At 38.3% G+C, this 15,183-nt stretch overlaps 1 protein-coding gene across 2 annotated transcripts; it reads left to right on the forward strand.

The window, feature by feature from the left end:
* Positions 1 to 1,207: 1,207 nt before the first annotated feature.
* On the forward strand, positions 1,208 to 14,817 carry MS4A3 (membrane spanning 4-domains A3). 2 transcript variants are annotated; one of them, XM_066254007.1, is made up of 7 exons: positions 1,208 to 1,363; positions 4,717 to 4,873; positions 5,523 to 5,660; positions 8,182 to 8,238; positions 9,780 to 9,938; positions 11,638 to 11,743; positions 12,300 to 14,817. In XM_066254007.1, the coding sequence occupies exons 2-7, from the start codon at positions 4,730 to 4,732 to the stop codon at positions 12,353 to 12,355; spliced, it is 660 nt and encodes a 219-aa protein (XP_066110104.1). In that variant the 5' UTR covers positions 1,208 to 1,363; positions 4,717 to 4,729; the 3' UTR covers positions 12,356 to 14,817. The 2 variants fall into 2 exon arrangements, with proteins under 2 accessions (XP_066110104.1, XP_066110105.1); XM_066254008.1 differs by having other exon boundaries at positions 11,638 to 11,739.
* Positions 14,818 to 15,183: the final 366 nt, after the last annotated feature.

Below are 15,183 nucleotides of genomic sequence, written 5' to 3' on the forward strand. Positions count from 1 at the left end.
CACTAAAGCCGGAGTCTGCCCAGTAATACACCAAAAATATCACTGCTGACTTTGGGGAGATTTCTTATATTCAATCGCTTGCTGAAATGTACATTCTGGGGGCAACAGCCTTCTGGACACAGATTTTGCTAAGATATTTTCTTTATATTTTTAACAAAATGAAAAGTGCTGTTATCTTATCATTTTCTTTTTTTGTGTGATGGAGGCAGAGAGAGACACCGAGAGAGGGACAGATAGGGACAGACAGACAGGAAGGGAGAGAGATGAGAAGCATCAATTCTTCGTTGTGTCACCATAGTTGTTTATTGACTACTTTCTCATATGTGCCTTGACCGGGGGCTACAGCAGAGCGAGTGACCCCTTGCTCAAGCCAGCAACCTTGGGCTCAAGCCAGATGAGCCTGCACTCAAGCCAGCGACCTCGGGGTTTCAAACCTGGGTCCTAAGTGTCCCAGTTCGACGCTCTATCCACTGAACCACTTCCTGGTCAGGCTATCTTATCATTTTCAAGAAAATATTGCTTAAGGTTGTTTATTTGTCAAATAAAGAATGTAAATATTATCCTGATGGGTGTATATTTGGCAGTTCAGGCATAGGTCACAGCTGTGTAAGGCTGAAATTGTATTTCAGGCAATTCTACCAGCATGTATGGCAATTTATTTCATCATATTACTAATTTTATATCCTCATATTATATTAATATTGCTATTAATATAAAAAACCTTAGTTGCTAAGACCTTTACATGCATTCTGTCACTTAATAACTGTCCTCTATAGGTACTATGAGCTTAAATTTACAAGTAAGGTGAGTCTCAAGAGTTTAAGTAACTTCTTTGCACAGTTCTTTCTGCAGTTCTAAATTTAAAACGAGTATGTTCAAAGGAATACTTCTCTCACTTCCTCATCTTTCTTTCTCTTAAGGTGCTTTCTTGTTCCTTTCTTCTTCAGCATTCCATTTGCAATGGCTCTGGCTGTTCTTCCTCCATCCCACAACCCCTTCCCACCCCTCTGCCCAAGTTTTCTGCCTGTATTCTTTGTTCTGACAACGTGTTAAGCAGTATCTCAAAGCCAGAGACAGTTATTCCTGATGCCCATTTCCTAATCAACGCCATGCCTTCAGGAAGCACAGTGAAACCCGAGGGGCCCCAGGCACAGATGTGGTTAGCTCACTCTTCAGTCCCCCAACAAAACATTTTCACGGACTCCTCTCAACTGTTGTGTAAGGCTAAGATCCGTTAAGCCTGAGTTAGAAGAGGCAGCTGTTTTCTGGAAAAGACGCTGCCAGGATCATCACTGAGTGTTCCCTGCTCACAGTAAGATGAGCTGGAGAGGAAAGAAGTCTGTCAAGGCCTGAAGACTCCAAGGTAATAAACCCTATAAAGTCTCTCTCCTGCCTTTCTTGTCTGTTAAAGGTGCCACCCAGTTGGCCACTGAGGATGTCTGCAAAGTGTTTTGCTTGGTTGCTATGTTTGGAATATTGAACTCTAAGGATAGCTTCCTCTTAGAATTTGACTGTTACTCTGGTGCTATGGTAAAGAATGTTAGATGTAATTATATAGTTACTTATTTGGGAAATTGTGGGCATGATGCACATACATGCAGACATATTCCCCTTGGATATATTACATCTAAGTGGCTGTACCCAAATCCACTGCCAGCTCTGGCAATGAGGGGCGGTCTGGACACACGTGCAGTATGGAATTTGGTGAGTGAATTTCTGCATAACTTCAGGGGAATGGCACAAGGTAATGATACTCCAGATGCAGCCAGGTTCTAACCCCTAGCTCCTTAAATTGCTGACTGTGTGGCCTTGGATGAGTTACCGAACTCCTCTGATGCTCAGCTTCCTCATGGGTAAAAGGGAAAGGATCATAACAATATCTTCTTTTCACATGTTGTGAGAACTAAATTAGCATGAGTAGAATACTTAGAATACACGCTGAAAGATAAGCAAACTCAACTGATAGGTTCTTAGAAAATATACATTTCTTCCACTAGAAAAAAAGCTAAATTAACCATATTATAGAACATAGTTTATTTTACCTGAAGGCCAAAATTCCTCCTGATATTTCTAGTTCTTTTTTTAAAGTCAAGTTAAATAACATGGTTAGAATAGGATTCCTCCCTCTAGAACTGCTCCAGAATTTCTCCATATAAGAGACTCCAATCCTTGCAGACATAGTTCTCATCATAAGGCATGGTGACATCTGGCTGGACCAAATGTTCACTCTTTTTTAAACACATATTAGCTAAGTGCCCATCACATGACAGACAGTGAGCTAGGACCGGACTTACAATGATGAGAAGTCAGGGAGATACAGATAAGTGTCCGGTCGATTGGAGCTCAGACTGGTAAGTAGAATGAGAGGTGAAATAGAGGAAATTCAGAGTAACATTCATCAAAATGTGACACGTGGGCAGAGATTCAGTTCTAGATTGAGCTTGAGGGGAAATGTGCTCTGGGAGGAGGGAAATAGTACTGAGAAAAGGTCAAGACTTTTTGCAAATTTGACACTTGGGAGGACAGAGAAATGGACAAGGCTGGACTGAGCTCTGAGATCAGGAGGGGTGAGGGATGAAGCTGAAGAAACAGCCCAGTAGCTGATCACAAAAGAGCAATGCTCTGCACATCACATACATTTTAGTGTATTAGATATTTTATCTAAAATATACACATATTTCCCAACTGGTAAAGTTGAAGCCTGGGTTTGCAAGGTGATGTTCAACATAGATGGGAGATTTTCTACTGTTCACCATTCTTATTTTACATCTGCTGCAGAATACATTAGGTTTTCATTAAAATAGAATTTGTTGTAAACTTTTTTTGATCTTCTCTTATTCTTGACTTACCATATTTCCCTGTGTATAAAATGCACCTTTTTTTCCCGAAAAATTGGGGGTCGAAAAACTGGGTGTGTTTTATACAGTAGTTATAGATTTTTTACTTGCATTTCCCACTTGAGGAGTTGTATGAATTTTATGATGAATAAAACTTGAGTTCAATAACTTTATGTAATTTTTTTTCAAATTTTGGGTCCCCAAATTAAAATGCATCTTATACATGGCAGTGTCTTGTACATGGGGAAATATGGTACATGCACCTTCCAGAGCATGAGCGTTAAGGTCTTCTTGTTGTTTTACATTTATCAGTGCTTCAGTAGAGCACGTACCTTCATGCTAGCATAAAACCCGGCATTGGTAGAAAAATTTTATGGCAGGTAAAATATCAGTTACCCACGTGATAATTTGAAATGTGTTCTGACCTTCATCTTAGTTCCTTAATGCTTGAATAAGCATGATCTATACCCCCCCCACACACAATAAAGAACTGGAAAGGTGAACATTGTCCTGAAAGGAAGTGTCATGGGTTTATTTGGACAAAAAAGAGTAAATTTATTAGAAAACTAGATATGCCATATAATTTCCAGCAAAAAAGAGAAATTAAGATACTATTGTAAAGTCAATAGTTTCAGCAGACTTCATTGGTGCTTAATGCTCTACAGTGAACCTCATACGGGTCACCTCATAAATGGTAAAAGCACATAAGCACTTTGTAATTATTTTGTCTTGGAAGACACTACATACCAAAAAGTTATATTGTTCAAGATTAAATGAACCTAACGCGTATATTTTAGTGATATGTACATATTTTTTAGCTGCAATGATTGAGGTGGTTGTTTGATGAGCTTTATAAATATAATATTTTAAGTCCTTTTTGACACAAGGCAGAGTATAAGTTAAAAGCAACTTATATATTTGGTTGGTTGTTATAATACAGTTTGGTTATAATTTACCAACTCTTTATTAAGTTAGGGACTTTATACATCATCAAAATTGCCCTTTGCAATGTTAATATGAAATCAAATTATTTTCATCTGATCAATGTGAAAACCAAACTTCCATTATAGGATCATACAACTAGTAGTGGCCAATTTTGGATCTGTACTTAGCTCTTCCATAATGCTTAAATGCTTTGCTCACCAGTAAGTTATTTCCATATAATGCTACATAATATGATTTTAAAAAAATGTTGAATCTTAAAGTAGAATGTTTCTGCTAGAGCCTGTATTCACTTATGAGCTGAATAAATTTAGGTGATTTGTGCAACCTCTCTATGCCTCAATTTTCTCGTCTCTAAAATGGGAATGGTAATATTGCAACAAAGAGTTGTTGGGACTATTAGATAAAGGGCAAAGTGAAAGCAGGTTTACAGTTGTGAATATGTGAAAGTTTACTAATTATCGTATTACTTTTCCATACAAACAACTGTAAACCTACTTTTGTCCCACGCTGTATGTTAAGTCATTCACAGCACCTAGACAGTGCCTGGCAGATAGCAGTAACTACTCAATAAATAATATCTATTATTATTACAGGAATATGACCAAAGCCACCTTCCTCACATAAGACATCACTGTTCCGGCTGTCCAGATCGATTTGAAGAGAGGCAGGGACTATATAACATATAAGTGCCTATAAAAATGAGAAAGGAATTGCTCTTTACTGTTCCAAAATAAAGCTAAGTACCCAGGCCTACCACAATGATTTGATAATGTCTACGACTCCAAGACAAAATGGAATTACACAATATAAAAACTCTAATATTCTGCCTCCCCTGCCCCATTCATGGAGAGCCATTTTGATATATGGATAGAATTGAACTCCTCAGTTCACTCAGAAATATCAGCAAGCCTTGGAATCTCTTTCCTATTAACAGCCATCAAGAACCCATGGCCTCCCCAGAGGTTGAGAAGGCAGAACTGGGGACAGCCTCAGCAGGAAGCCGGGTGGGTCCAGAGGTGGAGAATAATTCTGTCTACCAGCCTATTGACAGGTCACAAAATTACCAGAGAGAGGAACTACAAGTCCTTGGGGTAAGTCAACCTTAGTTCAACTTGGCTTAAGATGGAAGAAAATAAATGTCATGTGGAAAACCTTATTTATGGCCTTAAGGAGGAATTGCTGAGTCAGTCACCACGCCAGTGAGGTTGCTCCCTGAAGAAAATCGTGGGGTGGATTTTAGGCCGGGAGTAGAAATGCGGAGGCAGGGTCGCATGGTGGAAGACATACTGTCAACATTGGACAGTGGACCCCAACCAGGAGGCTGAGCTCGGGAACTCACATCCGGCACTTTCGATTTCAAAACTGGGAGGAGGGAAAGAGTGAGTCGAATGTTGCCTATTGTCTACCTGCCTTCATCATATCACGGCCCCAAAGCCTGCTGGGAAGGTAGTTTGTTTACCTTATGCTATCAGACACATCTCCTTCACTCTTCTGCTACTTCCCAAAGGGAGTTTGTGGGAGTGAACAGAAGTAGGGGAGAGGTGGAGGGGACGGGTGGAAATAGCCAGGAGCAAAGCCTCCCAAGGTAAGATCTTACCCAATTCATTTAGTTATGACTTTTTAGCCATTTCAAGCACTGCTACCTCCTTTCTGAGGAAAATTTAAATGGTCTCTTCTCAGTCTATACTAATATATGACCTTTACGCTTAAAAAATTTTTTTTTCTTCCCTCATCTCACAGACCGTCCAGATCCTGACTGGCGCAATAATTATGGCTCTGGGCGTTTTCCTGGGTTCTTTACAAAACGCAGCCCATCTCTTCAGGCACTTCTTTTTTTTTACCTTCTACACAGGCTATCCGCTGTGGGGCGCTGTGTTTGTGAGTATTCAAATACGCTGACTGTAGGTCGTTTCTTAGGCACCACTACTAGACATGCGTTTGATTACTAAAGTATTGGTCTTAGGTAATTAGAAAGTTGCCTTCTGTGGGTTTGATTTGTAATTCTTGACACAAACTAGTTTTAAAAACAAAGCACCTTACTTTCTGGTGAAAAGAAATCACATGGCTGAGTATGAATTAAATCCCCAAAGTTAACTTAATACCCATGTGTTAAATTTATGGATACTAAGAAAATTGAATGAGAAATGAGTAGTCTAGTTTGGTAGAGAAGAAAATTGCCTACTATCAGAAAATTAGAGGAGTCGTTTCATCTATTTGGGTGACAATGTAATCTTAAAATGTAAAATGTAATCATAAAACCTGAAAATGTAAAAATAAGCTAGCTGATTTTTTAAAAATCTAGGTGATGTAAAAAATTTATTTATTCAACTTTGTAATTTGATTATTGCCTACCTGATGGATTTTGGGGGAGGTTTATTTTTTTTTTTAAAAGTTTTTGTTTGTTTGTTTTGCTAGATGCCAGAACTTTGAGAGTTTATACATGTTCAATCTTGAACTAAACATGAAAACAGGCTACCACAAAATCTAAGATGGGAATGTTTAGTTGAAAATAGTGACTAGAACATGTCATTGGCAAATGAAGAAGAAACAAATTTATAATAAATCTTGATCTCTAATTTATTCATGCTCTTATTTTTCAAAATCATTCAACTTCAGATTTCCTTTAAAAAGAAACTGCTCATAATTTGGCTAAAATTTCTTGGCCCAAATCAGATCTCATGTTCTGGCAAAAGATTATATGATGTTTCTGGATATAGTCCAAAGCACATAGTATGAATTTAATATTTCTGAAATTTTTATATCGATTACATCATTGTTTTGATGGAAGAGTTAAAATCTTGAGTTTTTCTAAAAAATCCAGGAGGCACATTGCTCTGCATAAGGAATCTTGACTACCCGAATGAAAAATGTCCATACTGTAGAAAAGAGAATAATAAAGTCTTTTAAATAGTCAATCAGAAAAGACTTTTCTTAGAAAGTAAGATCTGTTTGGTAAAAAAAAAAAAAAAAAAAAAAAAAGAGTCATAGGGAGCCAGAGTTTCACTTCTTTAACATTTTCAACACTAAGAATCAAGTCAGACTGTTGGATTCCCATGGCTGGAGACTTCTCTCTGGCTCTGTATCATCAACAGAGCAAGCTCTAAGGTCTGGAACATGGCTCAGAGCCCTTCATATCTAGCCTAATCTCCAACAAAACCCTCCTCTCCCTCTGTGTGCCTCTGTGCACATGCCCTGCTGTATGTCGTCTGTGGGACTCCTACTTGTCCAGTCTCCCTCTTAGTCATCCTTATTAACTATGTGACTTTGGGAAAGATAGTTGAACTCTCAGCCATCATTTCTTCACTAGGACGGTAGCAATAATATGAGGACCTTCTCTTTGGGTCACTGTGAAATGGAAAAATGTATATAAAAAACCTTAGCTATTGCCAATAATTTGAGTGTTTTCTGCATGCTTGCCAGATACATAAGCCCTGACTATGTGTTAGTCCATTTTATCTCCACACATTGGGTAAGTAACGTTAACATGGGGCTAAGTACATCTCTGTTTTATTGGGGAAAAAGTAAAAACTGAGGAAGAGAGGGCTTTGATAATTTGTCTATGGTTACAGAGTGAATATGAGTTGAAGGTGGGATCGGGACACAGAGATTGCTCTTAACCATAAAGCTGTAGCTACTCAGGAGAATCCTGTGCGAACCTCTTCATTATTTAAAATAGAATTCAAAGCCTGCTCCTTCCTGTTCAGCCAGAATTCAATAGTTGAATTCTTGTCTACCAAGACTTCACTCTTCATGATTTTTGGCAGCTTTCCCTCAAACCATAGGAGTGGTAAATCATTGGTAAATGGATGTGAGGTTTATGGGGTAAAAAAACAGAATGAAGTTTTGAAAAACCATGAACACCCAGAGAATTGAACTTATCAAAATGAGAGTTATGGAAACAATAACCTATCAAAATAATCTTTACAAAATAGTGGATATACTGGTATAGATACATATTTGTAAAGTATCTTTTAGAACATCTAGTCCAATAAATCAAACACTTATCTAAGTTTGGGTAAGAATATGAGGATAATGTTACATGTACATGTGAATGTAAATAAATGTTATTTATATTTAATATAAATGTAAGCATAAATATTACATTACATTAATATATAAATATATTTATTTTTTTAAAGTATGCATACCCATATATACCTATATAAAGTCAGGCATTTCATGTAGTGTAGTGAAAATATAAATTTACTCAAAATTTAAGCTAATTTTAAATTGTATTCATATAAAATGATGAGCAGCATCAAGCATAATTTGGTTTTCTAGGATGTGAATTTAAAAAAGAAGTTTTATATGGCTATTGCTAGATGTATCAGGGGAGGACCAAGAAAATATGGTAGCAACTTAAGGTTTTTTTATTTGCTTCATTTCCTCTTTTAAACAGTTTATTAGTTCAGGATCTATATCTGTTGCAGCTGGAAGAAACCCCACAAGAATGTTGGTGAGTGGTAGTTCTTCCTCTTTTCCTATGACCCTAAGAGTAGAAATGCTATCCATTATTAATAGGAGAATAGAGATTGGTAAATCCAACTGGGACTCTGAGTCTCTTTAATGCACAAGAAAATTAATTTTCTTTTTTTTTAAATTATTATTTATTTATTTATTTATTAAGCCATTCTTTTTTATTATTATTAAATTTAATGCAGTGACATTGATAAATCAGGGTACATATGTTGAAAGAAAATATCTCTAGATTATTTTGACATTTGATTGTGCTGTATACCCCTCCCCCAAAGTTAAATTGTCTTCTGTTACCTTCTATCTGGTTTTCTTTGTGCCCCTCCCTTCCCCTAACCCCTCTCTCCTTCTTCACCCCATCCCCCCTCCCCCAACCCCCCGCCCCTGTTGCCATCACATTCTTGTTCATGTCTCTGAGTCTCAGAAAATTAATTTTCTTAAGGCATTGAAATGGTAGATCATCAGACAATCATATAGGTTGTAAATATGGTTACTGGGATGGTTGCTATGAATATTTAATAACTCTAAAGCTTAGAAAAAAACCTTCTTGATTTTTGTATTGTTAAATTTGAGCAGTTCTGACTAATTTGAGTATACACTTTCCCATTACTAGTACCACAACTGAAAGCCAAAAATTCTATCTTTAATGAATCATTAAACAATTACCAAGTCCCTCTTATATGCTCTCACTAAATCCTCTATCCATTTCAACTACTTTTCTAGTTCATTCACTCTGCCACCTCCCTAGGTGGCTATTTCTTCTTTATCTTCTATCTTCAAACACCAATTCCTTTTCTATCATCTTCACTCTCTCTGGTGATGACCTTGCTTCCTATTCTGAGAAAATCAAGCCATCAGAAGAGAATTTTCAGATCCCCTCCCTACCCCTGCCCACCAATAACATCTACTTTATGGACCAGATCTCAACCAATATATATATTTTCATTCTAACCACTTACCATCAGTGACTTCTCTGTGATTCTAGCCTAAGCCAGTACCCTTCCTTGAATCCTAGTTTCTGCTCCTTCCCCACCACACAGTGTCTGACTCCAATTCTCTTTCTCCTAGACCTTCTTAATCAGCCTATAGGCATCCAGTTACTTCTCTCACAAGAGAAAATATCTCAACCTTATTTCTTCCTGCTAGCCACAGGCACAGTTTGTTTTTTACTTTTGTGATATCACAAACCTCCACTCTTCTCTTTGGTTTCCATATCCTCCTTACCTCCATATCCTCTCTTAAGAGAATAAGTCTATTCTCTTACCCCATAGCACCTAATTACTTTAAAAAATGCTATATAATTTACCTATTAGTATACTTAATTGTTTTTTGTTTGTTTGTTATTGCTGCTAAAAAGTAAACTCCATGAGGGTGGGGATCTTTGTTCATTGATATTTGCCCCATGTGAAGGATATTGCTGGTTGTGTAAACAATGTTCAATTGATATTTATTTAAGTAACAAGTAGACAAAAGGAATGAAGTATGTGCTGCCTGTATTAACTGGCTGTTCTTACTGCTTTTCAGATGCAGAACAGTTTTGGGATGAACATTTCCAGTGCTACAATAGCATTACTAGGGTTAATTTTTCTCTCAATAAATTTAGCAGTTAACAGCCTATCATTCAAAGGTTGTCAGTCCTCACCATCACCAGACTTGTGCATTTATACGGGCGTCTCATCGAACGTATGTTTTTGAAAATTATTTAATTATAAAATATTTCAATCTAAAATGAACAGTTATCATCCTGCCTTGATTTGAATTTTTGCTCAGCCATTTATAAGCTCTGCAGTGAAGGGCAAATTAGGCAACCTATATTTAAATTTGCTTGTCTTTGAAATGAAGACATTATCAATCTCACAGGGTTGGTACAAGGATTAAATAAGTTAATATGTGATACATGCCTGACCAGGTGGTGGCGCTGTGGATAGAGCGTTGGCCTGGGATGCTAAGGAGCCAGGTTCAGAACCCCAAGGTCTCCAGCTTGAGAGTGGGCTCATCTAGCTTGAGCATGGACTCACCAACTTGAGTGTGGAGTTGCTGGCTTGAGTGTGGGATCATAGACATGACCCCATGGTTGCTGGCTTGAGCCCAAAGGTCACTGGCTTGAAGCTCAAGGTTGCTGGCTTGAGCTTAAGGTTGCTGGCTTGAGGAAGGGATCACTGGCTCAGCTGGAGCCCCCTGGTCAAAGCATGTATGAGAAGGCAATCCATGAATGACTAAGGTGCTGAAATGAAGACTTGATGCTTCTTATCTCCCTTCCGGTTTTCTGTTCCTGTCTGTCCCTCTGTCTCTCTCGCATTATCTCACTAAAAAAAAGTTAATATGTGATGAGTAATTAAAATAGTGCTTATCACATTGAGTTATATTATTATTAATATTACTACTATCACTACTATTAGAAATACCAGAAAGATTACATTTTTAAAATGCTTTGTTCCATGCTGTGCTTCTTAAAATTAACTTGAGAGATTTACAAGTTCCTCTGTGATCTGGAATTTTTCAAATAATGACTCATTGAAGTTTTGGATTACTTCATTGTTTTATTTATTTGAGTGTGATATTTTCAGAAGAAAAAGTCTTTAATAACCTTTCTAACTTATAATTTTTTTGTTGGTGTTTAAGCATCCTCTCTCTTCTGAGGTCAGTGTAGAAATGGATATATTTCTTTAATTTATTCATTTTCCCCATGATGATTTATGAACTATTATTTACTAACTCACTTCTAATCCTCTGGTTTGCTGATGATACTCATGGAAGTTTGCACCCTCATTTTCTTCATTATATTTTTCATGACCTCAGTTTGTGTGTGTGTGTGTGTGTGTGTGTGACTTTTCTATGGATTTTATGGTATTTTCCCTCTAGAGTCATTTTATATTTGCTTCTTCTAGGTGCCTCAGTAATGAGAGAAGGATCTCTAATCCAGTAAATTTTTGTTTAATATTTGTGCTTAGTGTTTCAGTTTTTAAGAATAGTATAAATGCCTAAACCTCTATGAAGTACTATTGATGGAACAATGTGGGGTAGGGGGGGTGACTTTTGTCCATTTTTAAAAGCTGGCTACTCACCTGCTTAGCTTACTGCTATTCCAGTTAGGAGGTGTTAGTGACAGGGTCAGACTTTTGCCTCTATAGCTTCTTGCCTCCATGTCTACTTCACACACCTTCATACAGAAATACATGTCTCTCTCTTTCCAGGAAAAATATTTCTGTTTTCAGACTGATATTGTGTCTCTTATAGTGTTGGTGTGTGGCTAGGTATTAAACCTAATTCATGGTTTACTTTGTTCTACTTTATGGGAGGGAGATGTAACTGGCTTCCTGATGACTTTTTTCCCCCTCTGACTGTTCCTTCTGGGCCTGATGTGAGGCATCATATCCCGTAGGGCCTTGTGTCTCTGATGCTGATCCTTACCGTGCTGGAATTATGCGTAACCATCTCCGTCTCAGCCTTGTGGTGCAGAGCCAACTGCTGTAGTTCAAGAGAGGTAGGTAGGTTACTCTAAGTGACTAATATTTCCCATGGTCTGCCACCTCCCACTAGGGTTAGAGGTCATCTCTAACTCTTGAAGTTGGAAAGAAACTTCAATGCAGTAATGATTTGTGGGGTTCCTGAAGTTACAGATGATAGGAATGTGAGAGATAGAATAAGGGCTGGAAAAGAATTCTGATGTAAAAATGCAAGAGGAAACAGTGTATTACATATTTAAGACCACACATTTTTGTGTTTCTAGTTGATGCTCTAACCAACCAAGCTATCCGGCCAGGGCAAGAGCAGAATAGAATAGAATCAGGTTATTATTATTATTTTTTTTGTAATTTATCACATTCTACCTATATATCCAGGAAAAAAAAATCACCATTTCCTTTTAAATTTTTGGTATCTTAACTGTAAAATGAAGATGTTTTCATTCATTGTTAATGTTTATTGTAAAGACTATGTATATAATACTTGAGCACAATAATAATAATCAGTGAACAAATATGATTGGTGATGATCATGAGGATAATAGGAATGTATAGAGATCAATGTTACTTTATTTTTCAGGAAGTGTCTTCACCTCCAGATTCTGTGGAATCAAGAGTGCATCCTCATTAAAGTAAATCTGAGTACAAGGAAATTCAACCTCCATTCTCCACGAGTTAGAGCTCCATCCAAGAACTCAGGAGAACATGAGCCTGTGGATCACATTCCTAACTATCAAGGCACCAGTCATGGGACACTTGGATATTTGGTTCAATCTTTTCTGTCATAACTGTAACCTCCATTCATGTGTCTTGATACAGCGGGACAGATACGCTTCTTGAGGCCTTCTCGGCTTTGCACCCTGTAGGATCACCACCCCAAAGTTGTTTCTGGAAAGCAGTTTCTTTCTTCTTACCCACCTATGCCATTACCTTATAAGGTTTAAAGAAGGCAGAGAGAATGATTCCTATCTCATGTATTCTAACATTCAACTTCCATCTACCCAATGAGAAGAAAAATGAGTCAGATTTTTTTATTCCAAAAGAATGCTTTTTGACTTTAGCTGACATCAGCATTGCAAAAACTGTAAAATGAAAACAAAAATCATTTTCATCATCATTAAGACAAATTTTAACTGCATTTGAGGTGTGGGGGGTCAAGCCTGAAGGTTTTATTTCAATCAGCTGCTGAGGTACACTCACACATGTCCCGACACACCAATAATGGTTTAAGATTCAGAACTTGAAGAGCAAGATCAACACTTACTCTTCAGAGCATGGTGAGGAACAGTAAAACAGAGAAGGAAAGAATAAGGGCTTTAAAGTCTCACAGATCTGGGTTCAAATTCTGTTACCGTCACTTATAACCTATGTTAATTTGACCACGTTACTTAATCTCGTTGACCTATTTTTTTCTCATTTGTAAAATAACTGTAATAGTATCAACCGCTATTTCAACAGTTCGTAAGAGTGTGAAATAAAAGTAAGGCAACTGGGAAATAGTGCCACACTCCTTGCCAGTGATCTTGCTGCTGTTGAGGCGGAGGTAGGATCATGGTCAGAGGTAAAGGAAAGATGGCAGAAGCCCTCATACTCCCCTGTGGCTCCCCTTATACCCTCTGACTTCATTGGCTCTCTTTTCAAGGTGGCAATTTGACGTTAAAGCTCCTTCTGATATACCTGGTTCCTGATTTATAAAACTACTGCTGAAGTATTAATATTTCTGATATATAAATTAATTTTTCTTGTTGGATACTGAACTGAATTATTCATAATATCCATTAGTTCATACTCACAAGTTACTCTTTGCTCCTGGTTACTGTATGTGCAAAGATCGTTCCACACTCTCTAATTCCTACCTCTCTTCTCCATAATATGTGTGTATATACATCTATGTGTGTAATTATAAACATTTTGATTTTTAAAACATTCATCACTCATTTAGGGAGTGCCTACTCTGCCATGTGTTGTGTTATTAGAAGTTAGGCATACAATGGAGTGGTTTTAAGCACCTGAGTAGTCTGTATAAAGCTTTTGCTTTGCATCTGAGGTCATGTAAATGAAGAGACAAAGATATTTTCTTCAAGTTGAGGAGCCACTGCACCACCTCACTCGCAGGAGTGGTTAAGTACCAAAAGCTACAGAATTAATATTAATATTTTGGGAGGCTTGAAGAACATTTTATTAATTTGGGTTAAGGTGTGCAGAGAAATTGTGAGAATAGTCCCTGTACTGTGTGATTGGCATGACCAGGATGGTCCTTGACATTGTATTGTAAATGCAAAGGGGAGGAAAACATGGATCCCCAGACATTCCACCATGCCTGTGGGGAAAGGGGTGAATGGCTAGCCAGGTACAGGGAGAGAAAAGCCAAAATAAACCTCTTCTTACAGCAATGAGCCATTTGCAGGCATTTGTCCCCACAGGAACTACCTCTCCTATGTAAATGCATGTGGTTAACATAGCAGACAAACACTAGATAATATAGGAAAGCCTTTAATATGTAAAGAGACATCTTCCTACCATTGTGTTGACTTGTAAATTTTGTTTTCTCCAAAATAATGTATGGCTTGCAAATTGAACGTGGTCCTATCATGTTAAAGGACATATGACTATAACCAATAGCGGTAAGGGGCTCCTAATTACAATTTTTGCTTCTGTTCTTCCCACTTACAAAACTATAAAAACTAAGTAGAACAAAGGGCCGGAGCGCTCCCTCAGACCACTGTTGGAGGAGCCGCCGCTTGGCCAAGCTAGACAATAAAGCTTTGGTGTGTAGGCCCTGGCCAGTTGGCTCAGCAGTGGAGCGTCGGCCTGGCGTGCGGGGGACCAGGGTTTGATTCCCGGCCAGGGCACATAGGAGAGGCACCCATTTGCTTCTCCACCCCCCCTTCCTCTCTGTCTCTCCCTTCCCCTCCCGCAGCCGGGGCTCCATTGGAGCAAAGATGGCCCGGGCGCTGAGGATGGCTCCTTGGCCTCTGCCCCAGGAGCTAGAGTGGCTCTGGTCGCAACAGAGCGACGCCCCGGAGGGGCAGAGCATTGCCCCTGGTGGGCGTGCCGGGTGGATCCCGGTCAGGCGCATGCGGGAGTCTGTCTGACTGTCTCTCCCCGTTTTCAGCTTCAGAAAAATACAAAAAGAAAATAAAAATTAAAAAAAAAAAAAAGCTTTGGTGTGTAATTGACGGACTTTGTTCGTGCCTTCAATGTTTCGGGTCCCTCCGGATTAGGCTTAACAAAGTTCAGATTCAGCACTAGGACCACCCCTCCTGTTCTGGGAAAAATATTTTTTCATTCCTGTGGAACACTGAGAGGTGAGCATCAGTCTCCGCCTCTCTCAGCCTTGGCATCTTAACCATATTTATTGAACTGATATTTGGCTCTGGGTTGAGAGAGAAAGTGAGAGAGAGAGAGAGATTCCTTTGGAAGTATCAGAAAATACCCGTTGAGGGTTAGCACATTTTCAATAT

Source organism: Saccopteryx bilineata, chromosome 1 (assembly GCF_036850765.1).
Source record: "Saccopteryx bilineata isolate mSacBil1 chromosome 1, mSacBil1_pri_phased_curated, whole genome shotgun sequence".
Taxonomy (NCBI): Eukaryota; Metazoa; Chordata; class Mammalia; order Chiroptera; family Emballonuridae; genus Saccopteryx; species Saccopteryx bilineata.

Excerpts from the sequence above, each read along its gene's own strand:
- MS4A3 (XM_066254007.1), top strand. The coding sequence starts at position 4,730 with ATGGCCTCCCCAGAGGTTGAGAAGGCAGAACTGGGGACAGCCTCAGCA. Across the intron at positions 5,661-8,181 it reads CGCTGTGGGGCGCTGTGTTT|TTTATTAGTTCAGGATCTAT; the intron begins GTGAGTATTCAA and ends TCTTTTAAACAG. Across the intron at positions 8,239-9,779 it reads GAAACCCCACAAGAATGTTG|ATGCAGAACAGTTTTGGGAT; the intron begins GTGAGTGGTAGT and ends ACTGCTTTTCAG.